This window comes from Hemiscyllium ocellatum, chromosome 10 (genome assembly GCF_020745735.1).
Source record: "Hemiscyllium ocellatum isolate sHemOce1 chromosome 10, sHemOce1.pat.X.cur, whole genome shotgun sequence".
NCBI lineage: Eukaryota > Metazoa > Chordata > Chondrichthyes > Orectolobiformes > Hemiscylliidae > Hemiscyllium > Hemiscyllium ocellatum.
In genome coordinates, this window is record NC_083410.1 from 70,961,046 (window position 1) to 70,987,446 (window position 26,401).

A 26,401-nucleotide genomic window follows, 5' to 3' on the forward strand; every position below is an offset into this window, starting at 1 on the left:
AGAAAAAGGTGGGTATAAAAAAAAATTGATTATAGTGTAGAAAATTGAAAATATTTTCTTGGGTTTTGTTTTATTTTACATTTAAGTTTATGAGTAAAGATGATTGCAGAGAGTTTATTGAATTCAAACCTTAATTTCATTACAGCTGAAATGAATCACTTCCACAATAATCGGATTTATGATTACAATTCTGTAATCCAACTGTACCTACAGCAGCAAATTGAATTTCATGAGATGGTAGGTTACTTCACAGAACTATTTTCTTTTTCAAATGCTGCAGGGACAAAAGACATAAAATGAAAACCTGCCTTGTTCTCTTCTTGTAATTTAATTAAATTTTAATAGAGGGATTTAAATCGTGAATAATTTAGAATATGTAAAAAAGTATTTCCAGTGCCTGTGGGTTGATAACCATGAATGAAAGATTTAAGGCACTTGATAAAAGACCAGACATGACACCAAGCAAATCCTTTCTTACAGAATGAGAGGATCAGATTTGGAACGTACTGCTTGGCAGGCTAATGGAAATAGAGTTCTTAGTAACTTTCAGAAGGGAATTGGATAAATATTTAAAAGAATAAACTACAATGATTCACAAAAGTGTAGGGGTGAGGTGCCTAAACTACATTGCCCTCAAAGGAGGCAAAATGAACTCTGCTCACTGAACGATTTATTTTTTCACTACCTTGTTCTATTATGATTTAATTCATGATATTCTTTTTGTGAAATAAACTTCATATATTAATTTTGATTTTGTAAAGAAATCAATTGTTGATTATATATTAGAATTAAAATTAGCATTAAAATTAAGCAACAGGGCAGCACGGTGGCACAGTGGTTAGCACTACTGCCTCACAGCGCCAGAGACTCAGGTTCAATTGCTGCCTCAGGCGTCTGTCTGTGTGAAGTTTCCACATTCTCCCCGTGTCTGCGTGAGTTTCCTCTGGGTGCTCCGGTTTCCTCCCACAGTCCAAAAATGTGCAGGTTAGGTGAATTGGCCATGCTAAATTGCCCGTAGTGTTAGGTGAAGGGGTAAAAGTAGGGAAATAGGTGTGGGTGGGTTGCGCTTCGGCGGGTTGGTGTGGACTTGTTGGACCGAAGGGCCTGTAATCTAATCTAATCTAATCTAACATTCTCATTTCATGCAAAGTTTAGATCTTCTTTAAGAATTTTTTTAAAAACCAATCCTGTGCCCTGCCAACAACTGATATTTTGTCAGACTTCTCAAAAGTCCTCAGACTTTTTTGATAACAGTTATGGTTGAAAGCCTGGTTAATTCTTAGTTTCAAAGTAATCTATTAATTTGTGCTTGGCTACAAAGCACTAATCTACCAGAGCATTTAAGAAAGTTGACCTTTAGTATTTTTTATATAAAAGCTCTTTTTATACTAGTGGTTCCTTGCCATTGATAGACTTGTATAACTGCAGGATTGATTGTTAGTCTATTTATTCTTTTAATTTTTTTTATTCTCCTGGTTGGAATCTTTAATGATTTGTGTTTCACCCTGCATGAACCTATTTATAAAACATTTGTTTATCAGTTAAGGCTGTGTTGTGATTTACCTGTTTAGGTCAGATTGCAATGTAGCTTTCATCTTGGGTTCAGAAAAGCCAAGTAAACTTGAAATATTGAATTGATTTCTGACAAAGTGAAAACTTGATAAGAAATAAAAGTAAACTTGTCCATTACCTTATCCTACTGTGATTTTAAATGATTAACATGTGGTCCTAGACTTGTCTATTATTTTTCCCAAATAAGTTTAATTGACTTCACACTGGAGAAGTCCAGCCTTTTAACTATAAATTTCTTACAGGACTGTAACTCGACAGTAATTTTTCACATGTGCAGCATGTTGTATATTGTTCATTGGTTTGTCCGTGCCTCACTACTATAGGACCAGTATTTCTTAATGACTTTGTTTTCGTAGACCATAAGACATAGGAGTGGAAGTAAGGCCATTCGGCCCATCGAGTCCACTCCGCCATTCAATCATGGCTGATGGGCATTTCAACTCACTTACCAGCGTTCTCCCCGTAGCCCTTAATTCCTCGAGACAACAAGAATCTATCAATCTCTACCTTGAAGACATTTAGCGTCCCGGCCTCCACTGGACTCTATGGCAATGAATTCCACAGGCCCACCACCCTCTGCATTTCTGTTCTGAATTGACCCCCTCTAATTCTAAGGCTGTGTCCACGGGTCCTAGTTTCCTAGCCTAATAGAAACAATTTCCTAGCGTCCACCCTTTCCAAGCCATGTATTATCATGTACGTTTCTATTAAGTCTCCCCTTAATCTTCTAAACTCCAATGAATACAATCCCAGGATCCTCAGCCGTTCCTCATATGTTAGACCTACCATTTCAGGGATCATCCGTGTGAATCTCCGCTGGACACGTTCCAGTGCCAGTATGTCCTTCCTGAGGTGTGGGGACCAAAACTGGACACAGTACTCCAAATGGGGCCTAACCAGAGCTTTATAAAGTCTCAGTAGCACATCTCTGCTTTTATATTCCAAACCCCTTGAGATAAGTGACAACATTGCATTCGCTTTCTTAATCACGGACTCAGCCTGCATGTTTACCTTTAGAGAATCCTTGACTAGCACTCCCAGATCCCTTTGTACTTTGGCTTTACTAATTTTCTCACCATTTAGAAAGTAGTCTATGCTTTTATTCTTTTTGCCAAAGTGCAAGACCTCACATTTGCTCATGTTGAATTCCATCAGCCATTTCCTGGACCACTCTCCCAAACTGTCTAGATCCTTCTGTAGCCTCCCCACTTCCTCAGTACTACCTGCCTGTCCACCTAACTTCATATCATCTGCAAACTTCGCTAGAATGCCCCCAGTCCCTTCATCCAAATCATTAATATATAATGCGAACAGCTGTGGCCCCAACACTGAACCCTGCGGGACACCGCTCGTCACCGGCTGCCATTCCGAAAAAGAACCTTTTATCCCAACTCTCTGCCTTCTGTCAGACAGCCAATCCTCAATCCATCCCAGCAGCTCACCTCGAACACCATGGGCACCTTATCAAAGGCCTTTTGAAAGTGTAGATAGACCACATCCACTGGGTTTCCCTGTCTAACCTACTTGTCACCTCTTCAAAGAATTCCAACAGGTTTGTCAGGCACGACCTCCCCTTACTAAATCCATGTTGACTTGTTCTAATTAGACTCTGCTCTTCTAAGAATTTAGAAACCTCATCCTTAATGATGGATTCTAGAATTTTACCAACAACCGAGGTTAGGCTAATTGGCCTATAATTTTCCATCATTTGTCTTGATCCTTTCTTGAACAAGGGGGTTACAACAGCCATCTTCCAATCATCTGGGACCTTTCCTGACTCCAGTGACTCTTGAAATATCTCAACCAATGCCTCCGCTATTTCCTCAGCCACCCCTCTCAGAACTCTAGGGTGTATCCCATCGGGGCCAGGAGATTTATCAATTTTAAGATTTTTTAACTTTTCTAGCACTATCTCTTTTGTAATGGCAACCATACTCAACTCAGCCCCCTAACTCCCTTTAATTGTTGGGATATTACTCCTATCTTCCACTGTGAAAACTGACGCAAAGTACTTGTCAAGTTCTCCTGCTATTTCCTTATCTCCCATCACTAGGCTTCCTGCATCAGTTTGAAGTGGCCCAATGTCTACTTTTGCCTGTCGTTTTGTTTCTTATGTACTGAAAGAAACTTTTACTATCATTTCTAATATTACTGGCTAGCCTACATTCATATTTGACCCTCTCATTTCTTATTACACTCTTTGTTATCCTCTGTTTGTTTTTGTAGCCTTCCCAATCTTCTGATTTCCCACTGTTTTTGGCCACTATATAGGATCTCTCTTATTCCTTAATACATTTCCTGACTTTCTTTGTCAGCCATGGTTGTCTAATCCCTCCCTGGATAATCTTTCTTTTCTCTGTATAGTGTCCTCAATTATACCCACAAACTCCTGCCATTTTTGCTCTACTGTCTTCCCCACTAGCCTCTGCTTCCAGTCTATTTTTGTCAGTTCCTCTCTCATGCCCTCATAATTACCTTTTATTTAACTGTAACACCATTACATCTGATTTTGCCTTCTCTCTTTCAAACTCCAGACTGAACTCTACCATATTATGACCACTACTTCCTAAGGGTTCCCTTACTTTAAGATCTTTTATAGAGTCTGGTTCATTGCAAAGCACTAGGTCCAGAATAGCCTGCTCCCTTGTGGGCTCCATGACAAGCTGTTCCAAAAAGCCATCCTGTAAGCATTCCATGAATTCCCTTTCTTTGGATCCACTAGCAACATTATTTATCCAGTCCACCTGCATTTTGAAGTCTCCCATGATCAATGTGACCTTGCCTTTCTGACATGCCTTCTCTATTTCCTGGTACATGTTGAGTCCCTGGTCCTGACCACTATTAGGAGGTCTATACACAACTCCAATTATGGTTTTTTTGCCTTTGTGGTTCCTCAATTCCACCCACACAGACTCCACATCATCTGACGCTATGTCATTCAATGCCATAGATTTAATTTTGTTAACTAACAAGGCAACCCCACCCCCTCTGCCCACCTCCCTGTCTTTTCGATAAGTTGAAAAACCTTGGAGGTTTAACTGCCAGTCCTGACCCCCCCGTAACCAAGTCTCTGTGATGCCTACCACATCATAATCATTCACTATTATCTGTGCCATTAGTTCATCAGCTTTGTTATGAATGCTACGAGCATTCAGGTAAAGTTCCTTAATGCTAACTTTCTTATCATTAGTCATATTGGAAGTCATAAGATGTCCTAAGTTATCCTTGCTTTTTTCTGCATTCCCAGTCTGCCTCAATTTTAAATCCGCCTGGACGCATGCTATCCTGCTGCTTATCTTTCCATTTAACACCATACTCCCTGTCGCTTTCACTTTCCTTCCCCCCCCCAACTCAGAAGTTTAAAGTCCTACTGACCACCCTATTTATCCTCTTCGCTAGAACATTGGTACCTGATCGGTTCAGGTGGAGACCGTCCCAACGGTACAGATCCCCCCTGTTCCAAAACTGATGCCAATGCCCCATGAAGTGGAATCCCTCTTTCCCACACCAATCCCTTAGCCACGTGTTTACTTGCCTAATTTTCTTGTCCCTATGCCAATTGGCACGAGGCTCGGGCAGTAATCCGGAGATTATGACCCTTGAGGACCTGTGCTTCAATTTCCTGCCTACTGCTTCGTAATCCCCAAACAGGTCCTCCACCCTAGTCTTGCCTATGTTGTTAGTACCAAATTGGACCACAACAACTGGATCCTCCCCCTCCCGCTCCAATATCCTTTCAAGCCAGTCAGAGAAGTCCTGCACCCTGGCACCGGGCAGGCAACACACCATGCGAGACTCCCGATCCGGCTTGCAAAGGATACTATGTGTCCCCCTAATTATAGAATCCCCTATAACCACTACTTGTCTATTAGCTCCCCCCTCTTGAATAGCCTTCTGCAACATGATGCCTTGGTCAGTTGGCTCATCCTGTCCAGAGCCCTTTTCCTCATCCGAACATGGAGCAAGAATCTCGTACCTGTTGGACAAGGTCAAGGGCTGAGGCTCCTCCACTCTTGAACTCAGGTTCCCCCTACCTGCCTCACTTACAATCACACTCTGATGTGCCTGATCACTAGCTGAATGTGAATTACTTAATCTCCCAGGTGTGACTGCCTCCTGAAACAAAGCGTCCAGGTAACTCTCCCCCTCCCGGATGAGCCGCAGTGTTTGAAGCTCAGATTCCAGATCATCAACTCTGACCCGGAGTTCTTCCAGCAACCAACACCTTGCTGCAGATGTGGTCGCTGCCGTTCACAATGGGATCAGCCAGCTCCCACATCATACAGCTACAGCACATCACCTGCCCAGCCATCTCTGCTTAGTTACTTAATTACTTAGTTACTTTGTACAAGTTTGAGTTAGAATACTTTCTGATACCTCTCTGCTATAGTCTTTCCCTAAAAAAGAATATATATATATATATATATATATTCTTTTTTAGGGAAAGACTATAGCAGAGAGGTATCAGAAAGTATATATATATATACATACACACACTCAAAAACGAAGTAAATTTTTAACAAGTCACTGGTAAAGAAATAGAAAATCCTTACCTTAAAAAAAAACCCAGTGTAGTTAAGGAGGTTAGAGGAGGAGGGTGGGTGGGAGATACTACAGGTGTAGAATCTCGGGTTTAGCTGCCTTCCTGAGTTATATACTCACTGTTTCCCTTCCCGGTTGCCCCTCTGGTAGCCGTCACTTCCCCTGCTGCTCCCGCTCTTTCTGTAAAGAGAGAGAAAAAAAAATACCGCTGCCCGCTACAGGTAAGTAATTTTAAAACAAACTGTCATACCTTAGCTGTAGTCTTCCGGGTTCATTTTTACTCAGCTGCTGCTCCCACTCAAGTTCTGCTGGATGTGCTTCAACTAAATCTATTTCTTTTTTTCTACTTCCACTATACACAGTTCTCCAATCCGTTTTCTTCTAATCTAGGTTCTCTTACAAAATGGGAATCCCAATGTAGTTAAATCTGTTTCCAAAAGACCACATGTAATTTTTCACCTTAAATATTATATGATCAGCTGAGAAGAGGGAATCAGCTCCCTATTTTTTTAGCCAGACTTGCCAATAGTAACAAATATTTATTGTTGTAGCTGTGAGATAAAATGTAATTAAAAAGCAGTTTGCTAGAAAATGAAGGAACTTATTCTTTCTCTCCAGAAAACCTATCCATTTTATTGCCTGATAACTCAAAAAAAAGTACTGTTAATAAACTTAAAAGGGAAGAAGGCCTGACACAAGATTAGATCACATAGAATACAGAGAGAATTGGCCCAAAGGTAAAAAGCGGTGGTGGAGGGTTGTTTTTCAAACTATAGACCTGTGACCGATGTTGTGTCACAAAGATTGGTGCTGGGTCCACTGCTTTTTATCATTTATAAAAATGATTTGGATGTGAACATAGGAGTTATGGTTAGTAACCATATAGTATGGTTTGCAGATGACATCAAAATTGGTGGTATGGTGGACAACCAAGAAGGTTACCTCCAGAGTACAATGGGATCTCGATCAGATGGGCAATGGGCCAACGAGTGGCAGATGGAGTTTAATTTAGATAAATGTGAGGTGCAGAATTTTGGAAAGGCAAATCAGGGCAGGACTTATTAACTTAATAGTCAGGTCCGGGGGAATGTTGCTGCACAAAGAGACCTTGGAGTGCAGATTCATAGTTCCTTGAAAGAAGAGTTGCAGGTAGATAGAATAATAAGAGGCATTTGGCATGCTTTCCTTTATTGGTCAATGCATTGAGTATGAAGTTGAGGTTGCGGTGCAGCTGTACAGGACATTGCTTAGGCCACTTTTGGAATACTGCATGCAATTCTGGTCTCCCTGCTATAGGAAGGATGTTGTGAAACTTGAAGGGGTTCAGACAAAATTCATAAGAATATTGCCAGGGTTGGAGGTTTGATCTATAGGGAGAGGCTGATTAGGCTGGGCTACTTTCCCCAAAGCATCAGAGGCTCCGAGGTGACCTTTTTAATGGTTTATAAAATCATGAGGGGAATGGATAGGGTGAATAGTTAAGGTCTTTTCCCCAGGTGGAGGTGTTGAAAACTTGAGGACATAGGTTTGAGGGAAGAGGACAAAGATTTCAAAGGGAAACATTTTCATGCATGTATGGAACGAGTTGCCAGAAGAAGTGGTGGAGTCTGGTACAATTACAACATTCTAAAGGCATCTGGATGGGTATATGAATAACGAGGGGGTTATATGGATATGGGCTAAATGTTGGCAAGTGACACTAGATATATGGTATACATGGATGAGTTGGACTGAAGATTCTGTTTGTGCTGTATAGTTCTATGACAATGGGGAGAAATAAGGCAATGCAATCTTGAAATAGACTTCTAAGAAACAGATTTCTGGAAGATAAAGATATCAAGGGGTATGGAGAGAGAGTAGAATATGGCGTTGAGATAAAGGATCGGCCGTGACCATGTTGAATGGTGAAATGGACCAATGGCCTGAATGACATACTTGTGCTCCAATTTTTCTATGTCTCTTAATCTGTAAGGTGTTAGATTTTAAACCTGAGGCCACAGTTGATTAATTGTTGACTCATTTGCAACACTTGCAGAATCTGATTCAGAATCAGAATCTTAATGACTTGGCAATTGGTCATTTTCACATGTTTTGCACTGGATGCTGTTTTCCACATCCGAAACATGGGCATGGGGAAGAGGCAGTGTCTCTCCAATTCTTATTTATAATCCATTTATCCTTCACTCTGCCCTACTGCTTAAAAGCAGCTATCGACATAACTATAGGAAATGTGTATTGGGGAGTATAGTTCCATTGTCTTATCCAGCTGCCTGAGTTGATAAAGTGTGGTGTTGGAAAAAGGTTAGGCAGCATCTGAGGAGCAAGAGAGTCGATGTTTGGGGCATAACCCTTCAACAATCCTGATGACAGGTTATGCCTGAAACGTTGAGCCCTGATGAGGCATTGAATCTTTTGCTCCTCAGATGCTACCTGACCTGCTGTGCTTTTTCTAGCACCACACTTGCTCAGTGCTGACTTCTCCAGCAGCTGCACTCCTCGCTATCTCTTGTTACCAAGCTGGCCAACTGACAGGTGAATCTTTCATCTCCCAATGCATAAAATTTATCATAATTATGAATTAAGCAGAAGATACAAATTTCATGACTGACTCAGGTGTTTGGTTTTGATCCCTTCAGATAAAATGATCTCTATGCAAATGAGATTTTTAATTCCATATGAAGTATGCTTCACAGTAGGTCAGGTGACCAGTGCAGCATTTTAAGTCCATGTTTCTTCTTCTTTAAAAGACATTTTAGTCCATGAAAGGTTTTGGCTGTAACAATCAAATGATATTCAATGTTTATTCTATATTTGTCACTGCTGTAACAATGTAACCTTAAAAACTTCAGGGAATTTTGTTTTAATTAGCTTTTGAAGCAAATAACACTTGTTTAAAAAAAATTCTATCCAGAGTTTGTATAGCCCATTGGTCCTCGGTTCATGCTCACTGTGCAAGAATTGACCTGTTTAATTGATCTTTCTTGCGTAAAATTTTGCTAGTTATTCATTCCCAGCTTCTCTTGTGTGTTCTTACCTGCCACTCTTTCCCTTATCCCCCTCCTTTTTCTTGCCTTTTGAGTCATAGGAATTATTCTCTTTACCCTGTAACAAAGTACAGAATGAGGAAGGGAGTTGTAATTTGAATATCAAAGGGACTACTACCTCTGTATTTCAGCTGTGAAGAGTTAGTACATTATATGTTAAATCTCTGCCAGATTGAAGAAAATGGACTTTAACTCAATTATTTCATGTTTTGGCGAATAATGCAAGACTTAAACTGCAATGGGATGAGCCTCAATCTTAACAGTGGGTAGTTTGACTGTTGACTAATATAGCCAAGAGTGAGGACTGCAGATGCTGAAACCAGAGTTTAGATTAGAGTAGTGCTGGAAAAGCACAGCAGGTCAGGCAGCATCTGAGGAGCACGAAAATTGATGTTTCTGGCAAAAGCCCTTCATCGGGAATAGAAACAGCGATTTTCCTGCTCCTCGGATGCTGCCTGACCTGCTGTGCTTTTCCAGCACCACTCTAATCCAAACAAAAGTTGGCTAATGTACTAAGTAAGGCACAGATTATGGAATATCAATTTAAAAATTAGCTGACGTTGACCTCAGACTGTAATGTTGTAATTGATTTCTGCACTCATGCACCAACATTTAAGAATTTAATGAATAAAATTAGATTAGATTCCCTACAGTGTGGAAACAGGCCCTTCGGCCTAACAAGTCCACACCGACCCTCCGAAGAGTAAACCACCCAGTCTCATCTCCCTCTCACTAATGCACCGAACACTATGGGCAATTTAGCATGGCCAATTCACCTGACCTGCACATCTTTGGACTGTGGGAGGAAACCGGAGCACCCAGTGGAAACCCATGCAAACACAGGGAGAATGTGCAAACTACACACAGTCGCTCGAGGCTGGAACCGAACCTGGGACCCTGGTGCTGTGAGGCAGCAGTGCTAACCCCTGAGCCATTGTGCCGTGTAGGAATCTGACTTTTGATATTGGTTCGGTTATCTATGGCATACGTGTGATGCTCAACTCTAATCCCTGCACATTTGAAATAGCTTGCAACAGGGATTCATAAATTATTTGTGGTCACACTGATGAGCTAATAGAAGATTTCACCTATAAAACCAAAGGCCAATAAGAAAACTCAGTCGTTACTATTGAATACCATAAATTTAGGGTGGCACGGTGGCGCAGTGGTTAGCACTGCTGCCTCACAGCGCCAGGGACCTGGGTTCAATTCCCGCCTCAGGCGACTGACTGTGTGGAGTTTGCACGTTCTCCCTGTGTCTGCGTGGGTTTCCTCCGGGTGCTCTGGTTTCCTCCCACAGTCCAAAGATGTGCGGGTCAGGTGAATTGGCCATGCTAAATTGCCCGTAGTGTTAGGTAAGGGGTATGTGTAGGGGTATGGGTGGGTTGCGCTTCGGTGGGTCGGTGTGGACTTGTTGGGCCGAAGGGCCTGTTTCCACACTGTAAGTAATCTAACCTAATCTAATAAATATTTTAGCCCTTCACATACAGAAACATGCTAAAACCAATGCTGTTCGCAATTTACATAAATGATTTGAACTCTGGCATTAGAAGTAGCAGAATTTCAGCTTTGAAGATGATAGCAAATAAATAATGCTGACAAGGACCTCAGCAAAATAAGAGAATATTAAAGAATTGCAAAATTCAGATATTGGTCCATGACTTGTTATTTGCTGCTACATTCCTGTTTTGAAGAGGAATATAATTCTCCTGGACTCCTTTCATCACAATTCTCCCTTCATTTCCTGAAATATTTCAGTGAGAGCAGAGGAGATTTAAGAGTTATTTTAAATGCCTCCATTGAACTTATGAAGAAATGAGAGTAAGTAGATGAAAATAGTTTCTCGGGCTTGAGAGGTATAAAATAAGAAGCATAGATATACGAATAAATTTGACACATTTAGGAAAAGCAGGATAAACCACTTTTTTTAAACCTAAAATTTGTAGCATTATGGAATGCACTCCAGAAGTTAGTGATCAAAGTAAATGCTGTTCTTAGGGTGGATTTACCTACCAGACAGCAAGATAATTCTTCAAATAGTATTTATTAACAATATATAGAGTATTTCACAGTAGGCATCTTTGTCTAGAGCTGCTCAAGTTCCAACCTTCTGGCAGACTCGATTACATGAGATTACAGTTACAGTACAGCATACCTCAGAGGCTTATCTCCATATTCCTGAAATCCTGTTTCTGCAGATACCAAACAAACTTTTTTTAAAAAAGTATTTAGAAAAGTTAGGAACATGAGAGTATGGTTATGATTATGTAGGTGTCTTGGATGAAAGGTCTTGTTCCTACATAATTTGTATGTAATGCTACTAACAAATTCCTCAGAAGGAATCCCTCCCAGTATGCTGCAAGAATAGCATTCTGAAGTGGAATTGTTTGATGGCAGCATATTAGACTGCTGCTGACTATAGAGGGCATAGTGTTGAAAACTGCAGTGTATGAAAAGCACAAATATATAAATGAAATACCTAGAAAATTGCTTATGAAATGTTTAAGTGATAACCTCATGGTCATTTGAAAGAAATGGAGACATTTTGAAGTGTGCTTCAATTGAGAATGTTTTTATTTCTTAATAGATTGCTGCAAAGCTGAAGCAAGCATTGACCCATTTTACAGTTCAACAGTAAACCATGCCAGCACGATTAGCCTTAACTGCCTACTTGGTGGAAGGATCCTGTGCTCTGAAGTGTGTTTATATGGAAAAGAAAACCTTAGAAATACTTCTCAAATTCAGGTTTTGTTTGAGATAATATTAAACATACAAAGCAGTTGTTTGGACCATATCTGATATTTTTTCTACAGCTATGCAAATGGTGTGAAACTTTGAGTAAAAGTTCTTCAGTAATCCTGTGCAAGCAAAAACAGTGAACTTTTTCTTTCTAACTTTACCCATTTCTTCTATTTTTGTAATGCTTTCTTTCATGTTCTGTATTTTTGTAACACGTCCACTTTGTCCTTGAAACACATACTTTGTGGAAGACATTGCCATATGATTTCAGTTTACTTTCCTATTATTTTGTGCAATTTGTAAAATGTTATGTCCTCTGTATTCTGTGAATGAAGTGGGCAAGAATGAAATTGATCTTAAAACCAAGTTCAGAAGATTACAAAGAAAATGCTGTTTCCGAAAGGATTTCCAGATACCAATACAGTCAATTGATGGTCATGTAAGGAATCTAGCACAATAATGAAGACATTTAGAGGGGAAAATTCATGCTGTGCGCAACCTCCCATTGTTCCTCTCACTAAATCATAATTTCTATACTAAGATATCAAGAATGTACCAGACCAAACAATGAGTCTGAAGCATTCCAGCTTTGAACAGTTCCATTTATTCTTCACTAAACTTTAAACCATTACACAATCCTTCATTTTTCCCTTTTTACTACCAGCTTTTGTAAAATCATGGTAAAATGTTACACTCTGGGGTGGCATTCTGAAAAACTTCCAAGAAATGGTTGGTTAAACTTGCTTTTCTTTTTGAACTTTATGCGAATTGATTGTTTTGCAATATCACCAGTTTTTTTGACTGCTTCGCTTCATTGCTTAGCTTATCAAACCAGCAGAAGAAATTGCTGTTTGGAGTGTTAAATATTAATAACAGTATTGGCAACATACTTGTTATTCTCAGATGATCACCAGTTCTTTTCAGAGTCTAGCACCTGAAGTTTAGGGACTTTGTGCTATTCAGTTGCCAAAACTTTCAAAGCCATTCTGATTAGAAATATTTTGTCGCTGATAGCCTTGCTTATATTTAAATTTACTATACAAAGATACTCTGCAAATATACTGATACATATACATTTATTAATCTAGGAGGATTATAACAGCATGTTTGCACCAAAGATGAGTATTTAATTTTGTATTTACATTATTTTTGGATTATGAACAAATAAATGTTCCATGCTTATACATTTTTGAAATTTGACTTTATACTATTCAAGCAGAAAGCTGGAGAAAAGTAAATTTAAATTCAATGGAAAATGAATTGGGGGAAAGAACAATTCTGCATTGGATGAGATGAAAAAGCTTCTGTACATAAAGCAATTATACTGGAACGGTTTGGAAATATAAATGCCTTCACTAATTATACTTCAGTGCTCAGGTTAAGACATGAAAATTGCACTAAAGTGGGAATTTTAAATTATTGAGGTATATGACCTTTAATTTCCAATCAGTTATGAATAATAGTTTGTGGACTGTTAACTGTACACTATGTATATAAAATATGTAAATTATCATTAATGTATATTTGTTAAATGCCATGTAAGGAAATTTTGTTGAAATTAAATATCAGATTTATCATCTTGACCCTTCCATTATAGTCAGAACTTATGCGTTGAACATCCAATTTGTAGGAGATAAAGACATCTTGCCAAACTTTGGTTTCAGTTGGTGAAATGGATTGGCAAAGAGAATTTTGTGCACAACCACTTCAATAATGAGTTCCAGAAAAAGAAAACAAAGTGCACAATTCAAATAGTTTCATTAAATTCCCTTTGCAGGAGTTATAATCTGAAGTATTTTTTTTTACATATTTCACCGAGTCAATGAGGCCTCTTTCCTTTTTTGGTTTCTGGTCAACTGCTTTGCTTTTCAGCAAGCTATTCTTTTACTATTTAAGTATCCGAGTGCTTTATTTGTTATTATCTCCACTTTTGATGACTTACTTCATTCAGTATCGACCACTGATGAACATCAAATTTCAGTGCAGCAAATGGTCTAGTTGTGCTATGACTTGACTGACTGAGCAGCATGACCAAAAATGAAGTCAGCATACCCCGTATTTTAATTTTATTCATAGTACCCACGGTCCTTGTGTACAAGGTGAAATGATATTGAATCAACCTGACCAGGAAGGTTCCAGATTCAGTTTGGTTTGTGCAGAGGTCGTAGAGTGTGAGGACCAGTAATTACCTTAACTAATGAGGATGAAGCTAAGCCAAAGTTGTAATTTTTAATGTTAACTAGTAGCCTATGGAGCATCATTGGGAAAGGATGACAAGCAAAGGTAAGTTATGCTCTTGAAGATGAGTATTTAGGGACTAGTGTTCCAGAAGGTTTTTGGCAGAGGGCTAGAATAATTTGCCAACCTACTACTTTGACAAGAGATGTGATCAGCATTGAAAGATGCATAAATATGGATAATAACTGTCTATCTAAACCAATGCACACAGAAATATTTTTGCCTGTGTACAAGGGTGGCTTTATTAGCAAACATTGATTAAACTATAATTTGTAGACAAGGACATATGAATAGGTGGAGTAAGTCATTTGGTTCCTCAAACCTGCTCTGTTGTACAATAAGATCATGCTGATTGTGGATTTTATTCCATTTTCCTGCCTGCTCCTCCCTCCTCACCCAATAGCTCTTGACTCCTTTCTGAATTAAAAATCTGTTGAACAAAGCTTTTGATATATTCAATGAATCAGTTTTCACTGCTATGTGGGAAAGACTTCAAGATACAAAAGATCCCTGGATTCCTTTTCATCTCCATCTTGAATGGGAGAACATTTATTTTCAAACTGTGCTCCCAAATTCTAGATGTCCTCCATGAAAGGAAACATCCTCTCAGTATCTACCCTATCAAGTCCTTTTAAACTCCAACCTTTCCTCACAAAACAAACTTATTTTAATCTCAGAAATGAGTATAATGATCCTTCTGAACTCTTTCCTAAGTAATGTCTGTCTCATAGACACTATTCCAGATTTGTGACCTCTTGCTCAAAACTATGCTCAGTTCTGATAAGAATGATCCTGGACTTGGCTTGACATTGTTGAATGAAGGTCCTACCTTACAAATTTCATTCAATCCTTTGAGGAAGTCACAGGAGGATCAATGAGGGTCTTGCAGTGTATGTTGTCTACATGGATTTTAGTAAGGCATTTGACAAGGTCACAAATAGCAGACTAGTCAATAAAGTAAAAGCCTGTGAGATACAGGGTAACGTGTCAAATTGGATCCAAAGTTGGCTTAGTAACAGGAAACAAAAGACAATGGTCAGCGGCTGCCATTATGAATGGAAAGCTCTTTCAAATGGTGTTCTACAGGGCTTGATGGTGGGACCCCTGCTGTTTGTTTTGTACATTAATGATTTCAAATTGAATGTGGGAGTGGGGGGTGTGGACCTAATGAGGGAATCGCAGCAATAGTTTCTGTGGAATGCAGATAGGCGTGGGGAGAGAAATAAGTCTCTGGTGGTAGCATCTGATTGTAGGTGGCAAAAATAGCAGAGGATAATGACCTCTATCTGGATATTAGTGGAGTGGAAGGTGAGGTTCTATCCTTGTTGTGGTCAAAGATTAGATTAGATTAGATTACTTAGTGTGGAAACAGGCCCTTTGACCCAACAAGTCCATACCAACCCTCCGAAGAGCAACTCACCCAGACCTATTCCCCTACATTTACCCCTACGGACAATTTAGCATGGCCAATTCACCTAACCTGCACATTTTTGGACTATGGGAGGAAACCGGAACACCCGGAGGAAATCCACGCAGACGCTGGGAGAATGTGTGCAAACTCCACACAGACAGTTGCCTGAGACCGGAATTGAACCCAGGTCTCTGGCACTGAGAGGCAGCAGTGTTAACCTCTGTGCCACCATGCTGCCCAAGAAGAAGGGATGTAGAAGGGTGGAGGTGTGGGAAGTGGAGGAGAGGCACTGGAGGGCATTGTTGATCATGTGGGAGGGGACATCATCCAAGAAATAGGAGGAAATATGGGATGTCCTGGATTAGAATTGCTCCTCCTGGGAGCAGATACGCTGGAGACATAGGAATTGAGAGTAAGGGATGATGTTTTTACAGGAGAGGAGGTGTAGTCCAGGAAGCTGTGGGAGTCTGTAGGTTTGAAATAGATGTCCGTATTGAGTTGGTCGCCGGAAATGAAAACTGAGGGATCCAGGAAAGGGAAGGTGGTTTCCTGAGTTGGTCCAGGTGAACTTAAGATCAGGGTGGAAGGTGTAAGTGAAGTTGATGAACTGTTCAACCTCTTGTGCGAGCACAAGGTGGTATCGATACAGTCATCAACGTAGCAGAGGAAGGGGTTGGGGATGGTGCCTGTATAACTCTGGAAGATGGACTGTTCCACGTATCCTATGAAGAGGCAGGCATCGCTGTGGCACATGTGGGCGTCCATGGCTACCCCTTTAGTCTGAAGGTAGTGGGTAAATTCAAAGGAGGAGGCTGAGGACCATTCCACCAATTGAAAGTGTGTGTCAGTGGAGGGGTACTGATTAGGTTAGTGGGAGAGGAAGAAACTGAGGGCTTGTAGGCCTTTGTCATGGTGGAGGGATGTGTAAGGGGCTTGATGTCGGTGGTGAAGATGAGGCATTTGGGGCTGGGGAAATGAAAGTCATGGAGGATGTGGGTGATGCACTGAAGGTATGTGGGGAGTTCCTGGACCAAGGGGGATAGGACAGTGTCGAGATATAAGGAGATAAGTTTGGTGGGGCAGGAGTAGGTCGACCTGGGCAGTAAGGTTTTTGTGGATTTTGGGTAAGAAGTAGAACCTGGTGGTGCAGGGTTTTGAAACTGCGGTTCGAGGCTGTGGATAGGGCATCCCCTAAGGTGACAAGGTTGTAGATGGTCTGGGAGATAATGGTTTGGTGAAGGGAGGTAAATGGTGGTAGGAAGATGTCTCTGTGGGATCTGCGGAGGTGACATGTTACATGTCAACTCTACTGCCTCACATTCACTTCATCTCTGCTCATGCACCCACCTCCCACCATCAGAGGCTGTAGAGAGAGACACTGGGTACACAATCTGGAGAGCATCTCACTGACAGCTTAGGAAGAAATGCCCCAGTCATCTGGCACTTTGTGGTCTGCTGAGGCCAAGCACCAGCTATGCCCAGACAGGAGAGGATTGATTATTCTTAATAGGACTGGAACATTGCTGGCTGGGCAGCATTTATTGCTAATCTTTAATTGCCAGAGAGCAGTTGAAAGTCAACCATATGTAGACCAGACCAGGTAAGGATGGAGTAGTGAAGAGATGGGTTTCTCTAACAATTGGAAATGGATTCATAGTAGTCATTAGATTCTTAAATCCAGATATTTATTGGATTCAAATTCCACCTTTTTACCATGGTGGGATTCGAATCCAGGTCCCATTGGCTGGGTCTCCGGATTAACAGTCATAATTCTACTCTGCCATCCTCTCCCCCGAGGAGAGATTCTATTGGTTTCCAGTAATCAGTGATTTTAGGGACATCAGGCTGAACAAGCAGCTGCAGATTAATCTTCTGACTGCTGAGGGATGGACCAGCTGACTTCAATAACTACCACTGAGATTGTCTGATGCTTGAAAGCAGATTTAAGCCATTTAAAGCAATCTGATGTTGAACAACTATGGCCTTCAGTTTGAGTTGAATTTAGCCATTTTATAAAAGATTGGGAAATTTAACATATGTCATTCTTCTGTATCTCCATTTAAGTGAAAGGGCTGTGATGGTAGTGAAAATCAGCAAAACCCATGCAGATATACTCCAGATAATTCTCTCCTGGACAAGTGAATGCATATCGGAGACTGAGATTAATATCATTCCATAGTCAAATTATAACATTTAAGCTACTGACCATAGTAATACCAGACACAAGTGAAAATAAAAAAAAATGGAAAGAAACCAATTTTGATTTTGACTAATTTGCCAAATCATTACCAGAGTTGGACATTGGAGAGCCAGTAAGGATAGAAACCTTTAACACTCTCTGTAACAGTAATCCAAGTGGCAATTTGGAACTGCTGTAGAGTGGTGACACCTCAATTGTAGATATGAATGATCAGGAATACTGAAGTAATATGGATAGGAAGAAGCAGGCCACAGAATCAGTCCCAGAGGTCCATGGCACCTCAACGATGGAAATTGAACAAGAACAAGTACCACAGGAAAAATAACATGTAAAAGTAACTGCCTGGGGAAAGCAGAGATGAATGGCCAACAACAATGCACATATAGACCATTAAGAGTTTGGTGCAAGAAATCTGAGAGTATTATGAAAGAAGCTGGACAATATCGTTGTTGAATTCGGAAGCAAATTATTTTCAAGTAGAGTTTGGGCAGCACATTGGTTAGCACCATGGCCCCTCAGGGCCAGAATTCCAGGTTCAATTCTAACATTGTTACTATTTGTATGGAGTTCATAAGTCTTTCCCTGTATCTGCTTGGGTTTCCTCTCAGTTCAAAGATGTGATGATTAAGTGGATTGGACATGCTAAATGGTCCTGTAGTGTCCGGGGATGTGTTTGCAATGTGGATTAGCCATGGTAAATGTGGGGTTTGGGGATGGGGTGGATCTGGGTCAGATGCTATTCAGTGGGCTGACTGGCCTCTATTTGCACTGCAGAGGATCTGAGCTCTGGGTGTCAAGACAAGATTCTTGTTAATAGCCTTATTAAATGTACCTTTCACTTCAAATTTTCTACCTTACCATCCACTGCAAGGAAAATAAATATTGACAACTTCTGGCATTAAAATCAGAGTGGTTACCATGTGGCTTTAGCTTCATCCTCAGGCTGCTACCTTGGACAGCAATCCCCAATGTCTCAGGATACACTCATGGGCACTTGCTGGACTGGCCCCTTATCCATAGACATTTGCATCCAACACCTGCCAGCCTCTGTATACTATCATGGCACCTTTCCAATCCACTTATATGATGCTTCTGCACTTTAAACCTGCATTTTGGGCCACAACTACAACTAACATTGAAATGCCGCTGTAAGTACACTTTGCATATAGCGACAGGTATTCAGCTCAGATTGGACTGGTCTATATCAATGCTGCTTGCTTGATGTATTAGCACTCACTCACTTTGAATCTAACCAGATGCAGATAGCATCCCTACCTAGCCGTGCCTCTCAGCGCAGTAACAGAGCTTATGCCTGAAACATCAACTCTCCTGTTCCTCTGATGCTGCCTAACCTACTGTGCTTTTCCAGCACCACACTTTTTGACTCTGATCTCCAGCAGCTGTGGTCCTCACTTTCTCACAGTGTCAGAGCCAGGCAGCTTGTCATGCTGGTTAGCTGTCCTCAGTCAAGAGTCATAGAGATGTACAGCATAGAAACAGTTCCTTAACTCCAACTTGTCCATGCCATCCAGATTTCCTAACCCAATCTAGTCCCACCTGCCAGCACCACGCCCATATCCCTCCACACCCTTTCTATTCATATACCCATCCAGATGCCTTTTAAATGTTGCAATTGTACCAGCCTCCACCACTTCCTCTGGCAGCTCATTCCATACCTGTACCGCCTGCTACGTGAAAAAGTTGCCCCTTAGGTCTCTTTTATATCTTTCCCCTCTCACCCTAAACTTATGCCCTCTAGTTCTAGACTTCCCCCACCCCTAGGGAAAAGACTTTGTCTATTTATCCTATCCATGCCCCTCATGATTTTACAAACCTCTATAAGGTCACCCCTCAGCCTCTGATGCTCCAGGGAAAACAGCCCTAACCTATTCAACCTCTCCCTATGGCTCAAATCCTCCAACCCTGAGGTGGTCATCTTGCTGAATGGCACTTTGCTATGTTGATTTTATATTTGCAGTGTGCGCCAGAACAACCATAGAGGATCCCAGCAAGCCATGTGTTCAGATGGATACCTCTGTAGTCCAGAGATTGGACCATGATCAGCCCTATGCCTCAATAGCAGCAAATCTGGAGATTAGCACTAACATCATTTGGGGAGATTTACAGCCATCAGTCAAGTGTATGGGTACTTCTCGTGTTGTGCTGTCTGGTTTGGTTGCGCAAGGAAGGAGGGTATGGTTAGTCTGTCCAGTAAAGGCAAAGAGTTGGGGGGAGAAAATCAGTTGCTGCTACAGGAGAAAAATTGTGTATTGGGGACTGCAGGTTGAAAGGGAGGAAGTGACAGTTGAATGTAAATGGAGCAATTTGGTAAAGACTCATGCAGAGAGGTTGGACAGGGACCTGAGGGGGTGTGAAAGCAATGGGAAATTAATGTGGTGAGCTGCCCAGAATGGACTTTGGATGTTTGAGGCCTCACACATTGTGTAAAGTCAGAGCCAGGACATTATTATCTGAGGAGTACTTGCTATGGTCTTTTGACATCCCGATATTTGCAAAGGTGCAATGGCAAAGAAAATACCTGTGAGCGCACACAGGGTGGATGGGGTAAGTGTGACCTATGAAGGTGATGTTTCAAGGACAACAGAGCTATTCACTGAAGAAGTAATATGCTTGCAGGTATCCAATTCCAATGAAACATGTACGCAGTGCCTCACTATACACATCCCAACCCCAAACATTTCTGGCCAATTTGTGGAAGACCAACACCTTCAGTCACTGCTATACCAACTTTTGCACCTGGAGTAATAGTGCCTAGTATCTGCAGTCGCTTCCATCTGCAATGTTTACATTGCCAACATGTGATGTAGCAGCTTCTAAAGACCACGAAGCCAAAGAAGTGGGAACTTGGTAGATCGTTCAGCCCCTTGAGCCTGCTCTACCACTTAATAGGATCATGGCTGATCTGACACTTTTGCTCTTTCCCCATAACACTTGATTTCTCTACTGATTAGCACTGCTGCCTCACAGCGCCAGAGAACCAGGTTCAATTCCCTCCTCGGGCAACTGTCTGTGTGGAGTTTGCACATTCTCCCCGTGTCTACGTGGGTTTCCTCCGGGTGCTCCGGTTTCCTCCCACAGTCCAAAGATATGCAGGTTAGGTGAATTGGCCATGTAAAATGCCCATAGTGTTAGGTGAAGGGGTAAATGTAGGGGAATGGTCTCTGTGGGTTGCGCTTCGGTGGATTGGTGTGGACTTGTTGGACCGAAGGGCCTGTTTCCACACTGTAAGTAATCTGGGTAATCTGTAAGTAATCTGATCAAGGATCTATCTATCTCAGTCCCAGAACCCTTAGAAGAAATTTCTTGTCATCTCATCTTAAACTGGCATCCCTTAATTCTGAGACTATGGCCTCTGGTCCGAGACTCCCTGAGGGGAAACATCCTCTCAGTATTTACACACTCAAACCCCTTAAGAATCTGAAGTGTTTCACTGACATCACCTCTCATTCTTCTAAATTGCAATAAGTAGAAAGAGGTATGATTAGTAAGTTTGCAGATGGCACCAAAATTGGAGGTGTAATGAACAGTGAAGGTTACCTCAGTATAATGGGATCTTGATCAGATGGCTGAGGAGTGGCAGATGGAGTTTAATTTAGATAAATGTAAGATGCTGCATTTTGGAAAGGTAAATCAGGTCAGGACTTATACACTTAGTGCTAAGGTCCTGGGGAGTGTTTGCTGAACAAAGAGACTTTGGAGTGTGGGTTCATAGTTCCTTGAAAGTGGAGTCACAGGTAAATAGGATAGTGAAGAAGGCGTTTGGTATGCTTTATTGATCAGAGCAGTGAATATAGGAGTCAAAAGGTCATGTTGTGGATGTACAGGATGTTGGTTAGACCACTGTTAGAATATTGCGTGCAATTCTGGTCTCCCTCCTATCAGAAGGATGTTGTGAAACTTGAAAGGGTTCAGAATTTACAGATTTACAAGAATGTTGGAGGATTTGTGCCACAGGGAGAGGCTGAATTGGCTAGAGCTGTTTTTCCTGGAGCATTGGAGGCTGAGGGGTGATCTTTCAGAGTTTTATAAAATCATGAGGGTCATGGATAGGGTAAATAGACAGGATCTTTTCCCTGGAGTGGGGGAGTCCAAAACTAGAGGGCATAGGTTTAGGGTGAGAGGGGAAAAATTTAAAACAGACCTAAAGGGTAATGTTTTCACACAGAGCGTGGTGCGTGTATGGAATGAGCTGCCAGAGGAAGTTGTACAATTACAACATATAAAAGGCCTCTGGATGGGTCTACGAATAGGAAGGGTTTAGAGGGATATGGACCAAGTGCTGGCGAATGAGTCTAGCTGAGGTTAGGATATCTAGTTGGTATGGATGAGTTGGACCGAAGGATCTGTTTCCGTGCTGTACATTTCTATGACTATTGAAGATTTGTGCTCCAGAACTCGCCGCTCCCCTTGCCAAGCTGTTCCAGTACAGTTACAATATTGGCAAAGTGGAAAATTGCCCAGGTATGTCCTGTACATTAAAGCAGCACAAATCCAACCTGGCTAATTACTGTCCCATTAGTCTACTCTCGATCATCAGTAAAATCAGGGAAGGTGTGACCAACAGTGCTATCAAGCAGCACCTACTCAGTGACAACCAGTTTAGTGGCCAGAGTCACTCAGCTCCTGCCCTCATTACAGCCTTAGTTCAAACATAAACAAAAGAGCTGAAGACCTGAGGTGAGGTGAGAGTGACAGCCCTTGACATCAGGGCTGCATTTGATTGAATGTGGAATCCAGAAGCCCAGCAAAACTGGAATCAATGGGTATCAGATGACAAACTCCGCCGGTTGGAATAACCGACACATAGGAAGATGGTTGTGGTTGTGATTGTTGGAGGTCAGTCTTCACTGCTCCAGGACATCACTGCAGGAGTTCGTCAGGGTACTGTCCTGGGCCCAACCATCATCAGCTGCTTCATCAATGACATTTCCTCTATCATAAGGTCAAAACTGGGGCTGAACAATCATTGGTGAACAATGTTCAGCACCATTCGCAATTCCTCAGATACTGAAGCAGTCCATGTTCAAATGCAAGAGATCTGGACAATATCCAGGCTTGGCCTGAAAAGTGGCGAATAACATTCACACTACATAAAGGTGTGGCTATGACCATCACCAATAAGAGAATCTACCCACCACCATTCCTTGATATTCACTGGTTTTACTATCACTGAACCCTCCCACTATCATCTTGGGGGCTAATCATTGATCAGAAACACAACAGGATGTGCTACGTATAGACCGTGGCTATAAGTCAAAAAGTATGGTGCTGGAAAAGCACAGCCAGTCAGGCAGCATCCGAGGAGCTGGGGAGTCGATGTTTCGAGCATAAGCTCTTCATCAGGAATGTGGTGGGGGGCCCAAGGAGACTGAGAGATAAATGGAGTTGGGGTGGGGCTGTGGGAAAGGTAGTTGGGAATAGGATAGGTAGATGAAGATGGGAGGGGTGATGGTGATAGGTAGGAATGGAGGGTGGAGCAGATAGGTGGGCAAGTAGGACAGTTCAAGAGGGCAGTGCCAAGTTGAAGGGTTCGACCTGGGATAACGTGGGGGAAGGGACATCAGGAAACTGCTGCAAATCCACATTGATCCCGTGCGGTTGGAGGATCCCAAGGTGGAAGATGAGGTGTTCTTCCTCCAGGCATCAAGTGGCTAGAATTTGGCAGTTGAGGAGGCCCAGGACCTGCATGTCCTTAGTGGAGTAGAGCTGAAGTGGAGTTGAAGTATTTGGCCACAGGCTGGTGGGGTTGATGTGTGTCCTGGAGATGTTCTCTGAAATGTGGCTAACACAGCAGGTCAGAAGTGAGAAATACTGCAGTTAGTAACTCACCTCCTGACTCCCCAAAGCCTGTCCACCAGCTACAAGGCACAAGTCAGGAATGTGATGGCATATTCCCCACTTGCCTGGATGCGTGCAGCCAAACAACACTCAAGAAGATTGACACCATCCAGGACAAAGCAACCCGCTTGACTGGCACATACATTCACTACATCCAGTCCCTGCACCGATGCTCAAGAGCAGCAGTATGGACTATCTACAAGATGCAGTGCAGAAATTCACCAAAGAATTTTAGACAGCACTTTCCAAACCCACAACCACTTCCACCTAGAAGGACAAGGGCAGCAGATGCATGGGAACACCACCACCTTCAAATGCCCCTCCAAGGCACACGCCATCCTCACTTAGAAATACACCGCCATTCCACTGGGGCTTCACAAATTCTCTCCCTAATTGTCTGAGCTGAGAGGTCACCTTTTTAAATAAAATTTTAAGCTATCTTGGGAATGTGACACTTGAAAGAAGTCCTGAAATTCACATATTAATGAATTGAAATCTGCAATCCATTCTAAAAGATGAAAGACTTCACAGAAATTTGGATTTGTTCAATATGCACATTCTCCGTGTCTGTGTGGGTTTCCTCCAGGTGCTCCGGTTTCCTCCCACAGTCCAAAGATGTGCAGCTCAGGTGAGTCGGCCATGCTAAATTGCCCATAATGTTAGGTGCGTTAGGGGCAGGTTACTCTTCAGAGGGTCGGTGTGGACTGGTTTTTTAAGAAGGGCCTGTTTCCACACTATAGGGAATCTGATCTAATCTAATCTAATATCATATCAGTTGCATGACACTGTGATCTTGTGCTATAAATTCTGTGACTTAATGATCCTTCCCCACTTACTACCTGACGAAGGAGCAGTGCTCTGAAATCCAGTACTTCCAAGTAAATCGTGGGCTGAAGGGCCTGTTCTGTGCTGTACTGTTCTATGTTCTAAATCTGTTGGACTATAATCTGATATTGGGAGAAAGTGAGGACTGCAGATGCTTGAGATCAGAGTCGAAAGTGTGCTGACCCTAACAACATTGTAGGTCAACTCACAGCAGGTGGATTGCAGCAGTTGAAGAAGGCAACACACCACCACCTTCTCAAGGACAACCGGGGACAGACAATAAATGCTGACCACATCCCATAAAATAATATTAAAGAGAAGTGATGAACTGTTGCAAAAAGAAATGGAAAGAAGTATAAATAAAATGGAGGAGCAAATTTCTGCAGATGCTGGAATCTGTACTGAAAGCAAAAAAAAGCGCTGTAAATCACAACAGGTCAGGCAACATCCACAGAGAGAGAGAGTAAGTTAACATTTTGAGTCTAGATAACTTCATCAAAGCTGACTTGAAGTATGGAGGGGACAGCATTTATGCAATGGTGTTGGGAGAGAAAGGATGTTGATTGTGCAGATTAAGTGATCAGAATGTGAGAATGACAAAAACCTGGTGTGTCTAACTGCCAGACTGGAAAGAACAGACAATTGCACTGGAATTGGGGGAGGGGAGAGAGGACATGGTGACAGAGAATATAACAAGTCAAGCTAAAAGGGAAGGATTAGTAGTGAGTTCATAATCTGAAATTGTTGAACTCAATATTGAATCTAGGAGGTTATAAATTGCCTCGTCTTAAGATGAGATGTTGCTGCTCTAGTTTTTGCTGTGATTAGCTGGAACATTGCATCATGCCGAGGACAGACAAGTGGGCATGTGAGCGGGATGCAGTGTTAAAATGACTTGCTACAGAAAGATCAGGGTCATGTTTGCACATGGAGTGGAGGTATTCTGCAAAGTGATCACCCAGTCGCAGACAGGGTGCAGAACATCTCCGGTCCATGTGCAAGCACAATCCTGACCTTTCCATTGCTGGTCATTTTAACAAACCTAACTAATGACTCAATTGTAAAACAAATTTTACAACAGGTTGCGGTGGATTATATAGTGGCCTCATCCCCATAACGCATAAATTATACAACCAGTGCCAGACTCAGATGCGTATTTTCTGTCAGTGGTACAAATTACTTCCACTTTAGTACTAAAAATAGCAAACATTTTAAAGAGAGTGGTGACATTTGATCAGTGTTTTGCAAAACATATTATCCATTAGAAAGCCATCAAAGTAATGCTGTTGCATTGTTGATCAAAGTTTGCCGTTGAAACATTTTCACTTTACTCTATTGGTTGTCATGCATTTAGCTGCCTTGGTGTTAAAGTCCAGTTTTCTCTCCCAGAAAGTCTTCTCTTGCAGCTCATCTTTCTCCTTTGAGATGCACATCAAAAAGTTGTTTAATTATATTGCACGATTTTGCTGCGATTGATGTAATTCTCAAGCATGAAACTTCTGCTTTGGTAATATAATGAATATTTATATGACATTATTGGTAAATTTAGGGAATCCTGAAGAAATTGTGTGCAAAATATGTAATTGTGAAAGCAAACTGCAATTTTGGGCTTTTGGTCAGAAAAGTAGAACTAAAAATTCTGTAATCATAGAATCACATCATAGAACCACAGAACTTTCATAGAACAGACAGAGAGCCATTAAGCACATATTTATGCCAACTCTTTGAATGAGTAAATCATCTCATCCAATTCACCTAACTTCCCCCAACAAACTGCACATTCTTTCCTCTTGAATACCTAGATTAAACTTACCTTCAACGTGCTCTCAAGCAGCAGATTTCCAATCTTAATCACTTGCAGTGTGATAAACTTTCTTTTCGTGTTCATTGCTTCTTGTAGCGCAGGAAGAGACCATTTCATCATCAAATTGAGAGAGTCCTCTGATTAGTTCCAATCTCCAACCTTTCTCC

At 41.6% G+C, this 26,401-nt stretch overlaps 1 protein-coding gene and 1 long non-coding RNA gene across 4 annotated transcripts in view; one reads left to right on the top strand and one right to left on the bottom strand.

The window, feature by feature from the left end:
• The window catches only part of snx9b (sorting nexin 9b), a 145,761-nt gene extending 132,337 nt beyond the window's left edge, over positions 1–13,424 (top strand). For all 3 annotated transcript variants that reach the window (XM_060831592.1, XM_060831594.1, XM_060831593.1), the window contains 2 exons: positions 146–237; positions 11,746–13,424. In XM_060831592.1, the coding sequence (XP_060687575.1) occupies positions 146–237; positions 11,746–11,796 (143 nt within the window). In that variant the 3' untranslated portion in view covers positions 11,797–13,424. The remainder of the gene's footprint in view (positions 1–145; positions 238–11,745) is intronic.
• Positions 208–26,322, bottom strand: LOC132819804 (uncharacterized). Its single transcript, XR_009645124.1, has 3 exons — positions 26,244–26,322; positions 6,235–6,294; positions 208–274 (listed from the first exon to the last, which is right to left on the bottom strand). It is a non-coding gene; the product is annotated as an uncharacterized LOC132819804 (long non-coding RNA).
• Positions 26,323–26,401: the final 79 nt, after the last annotated feature.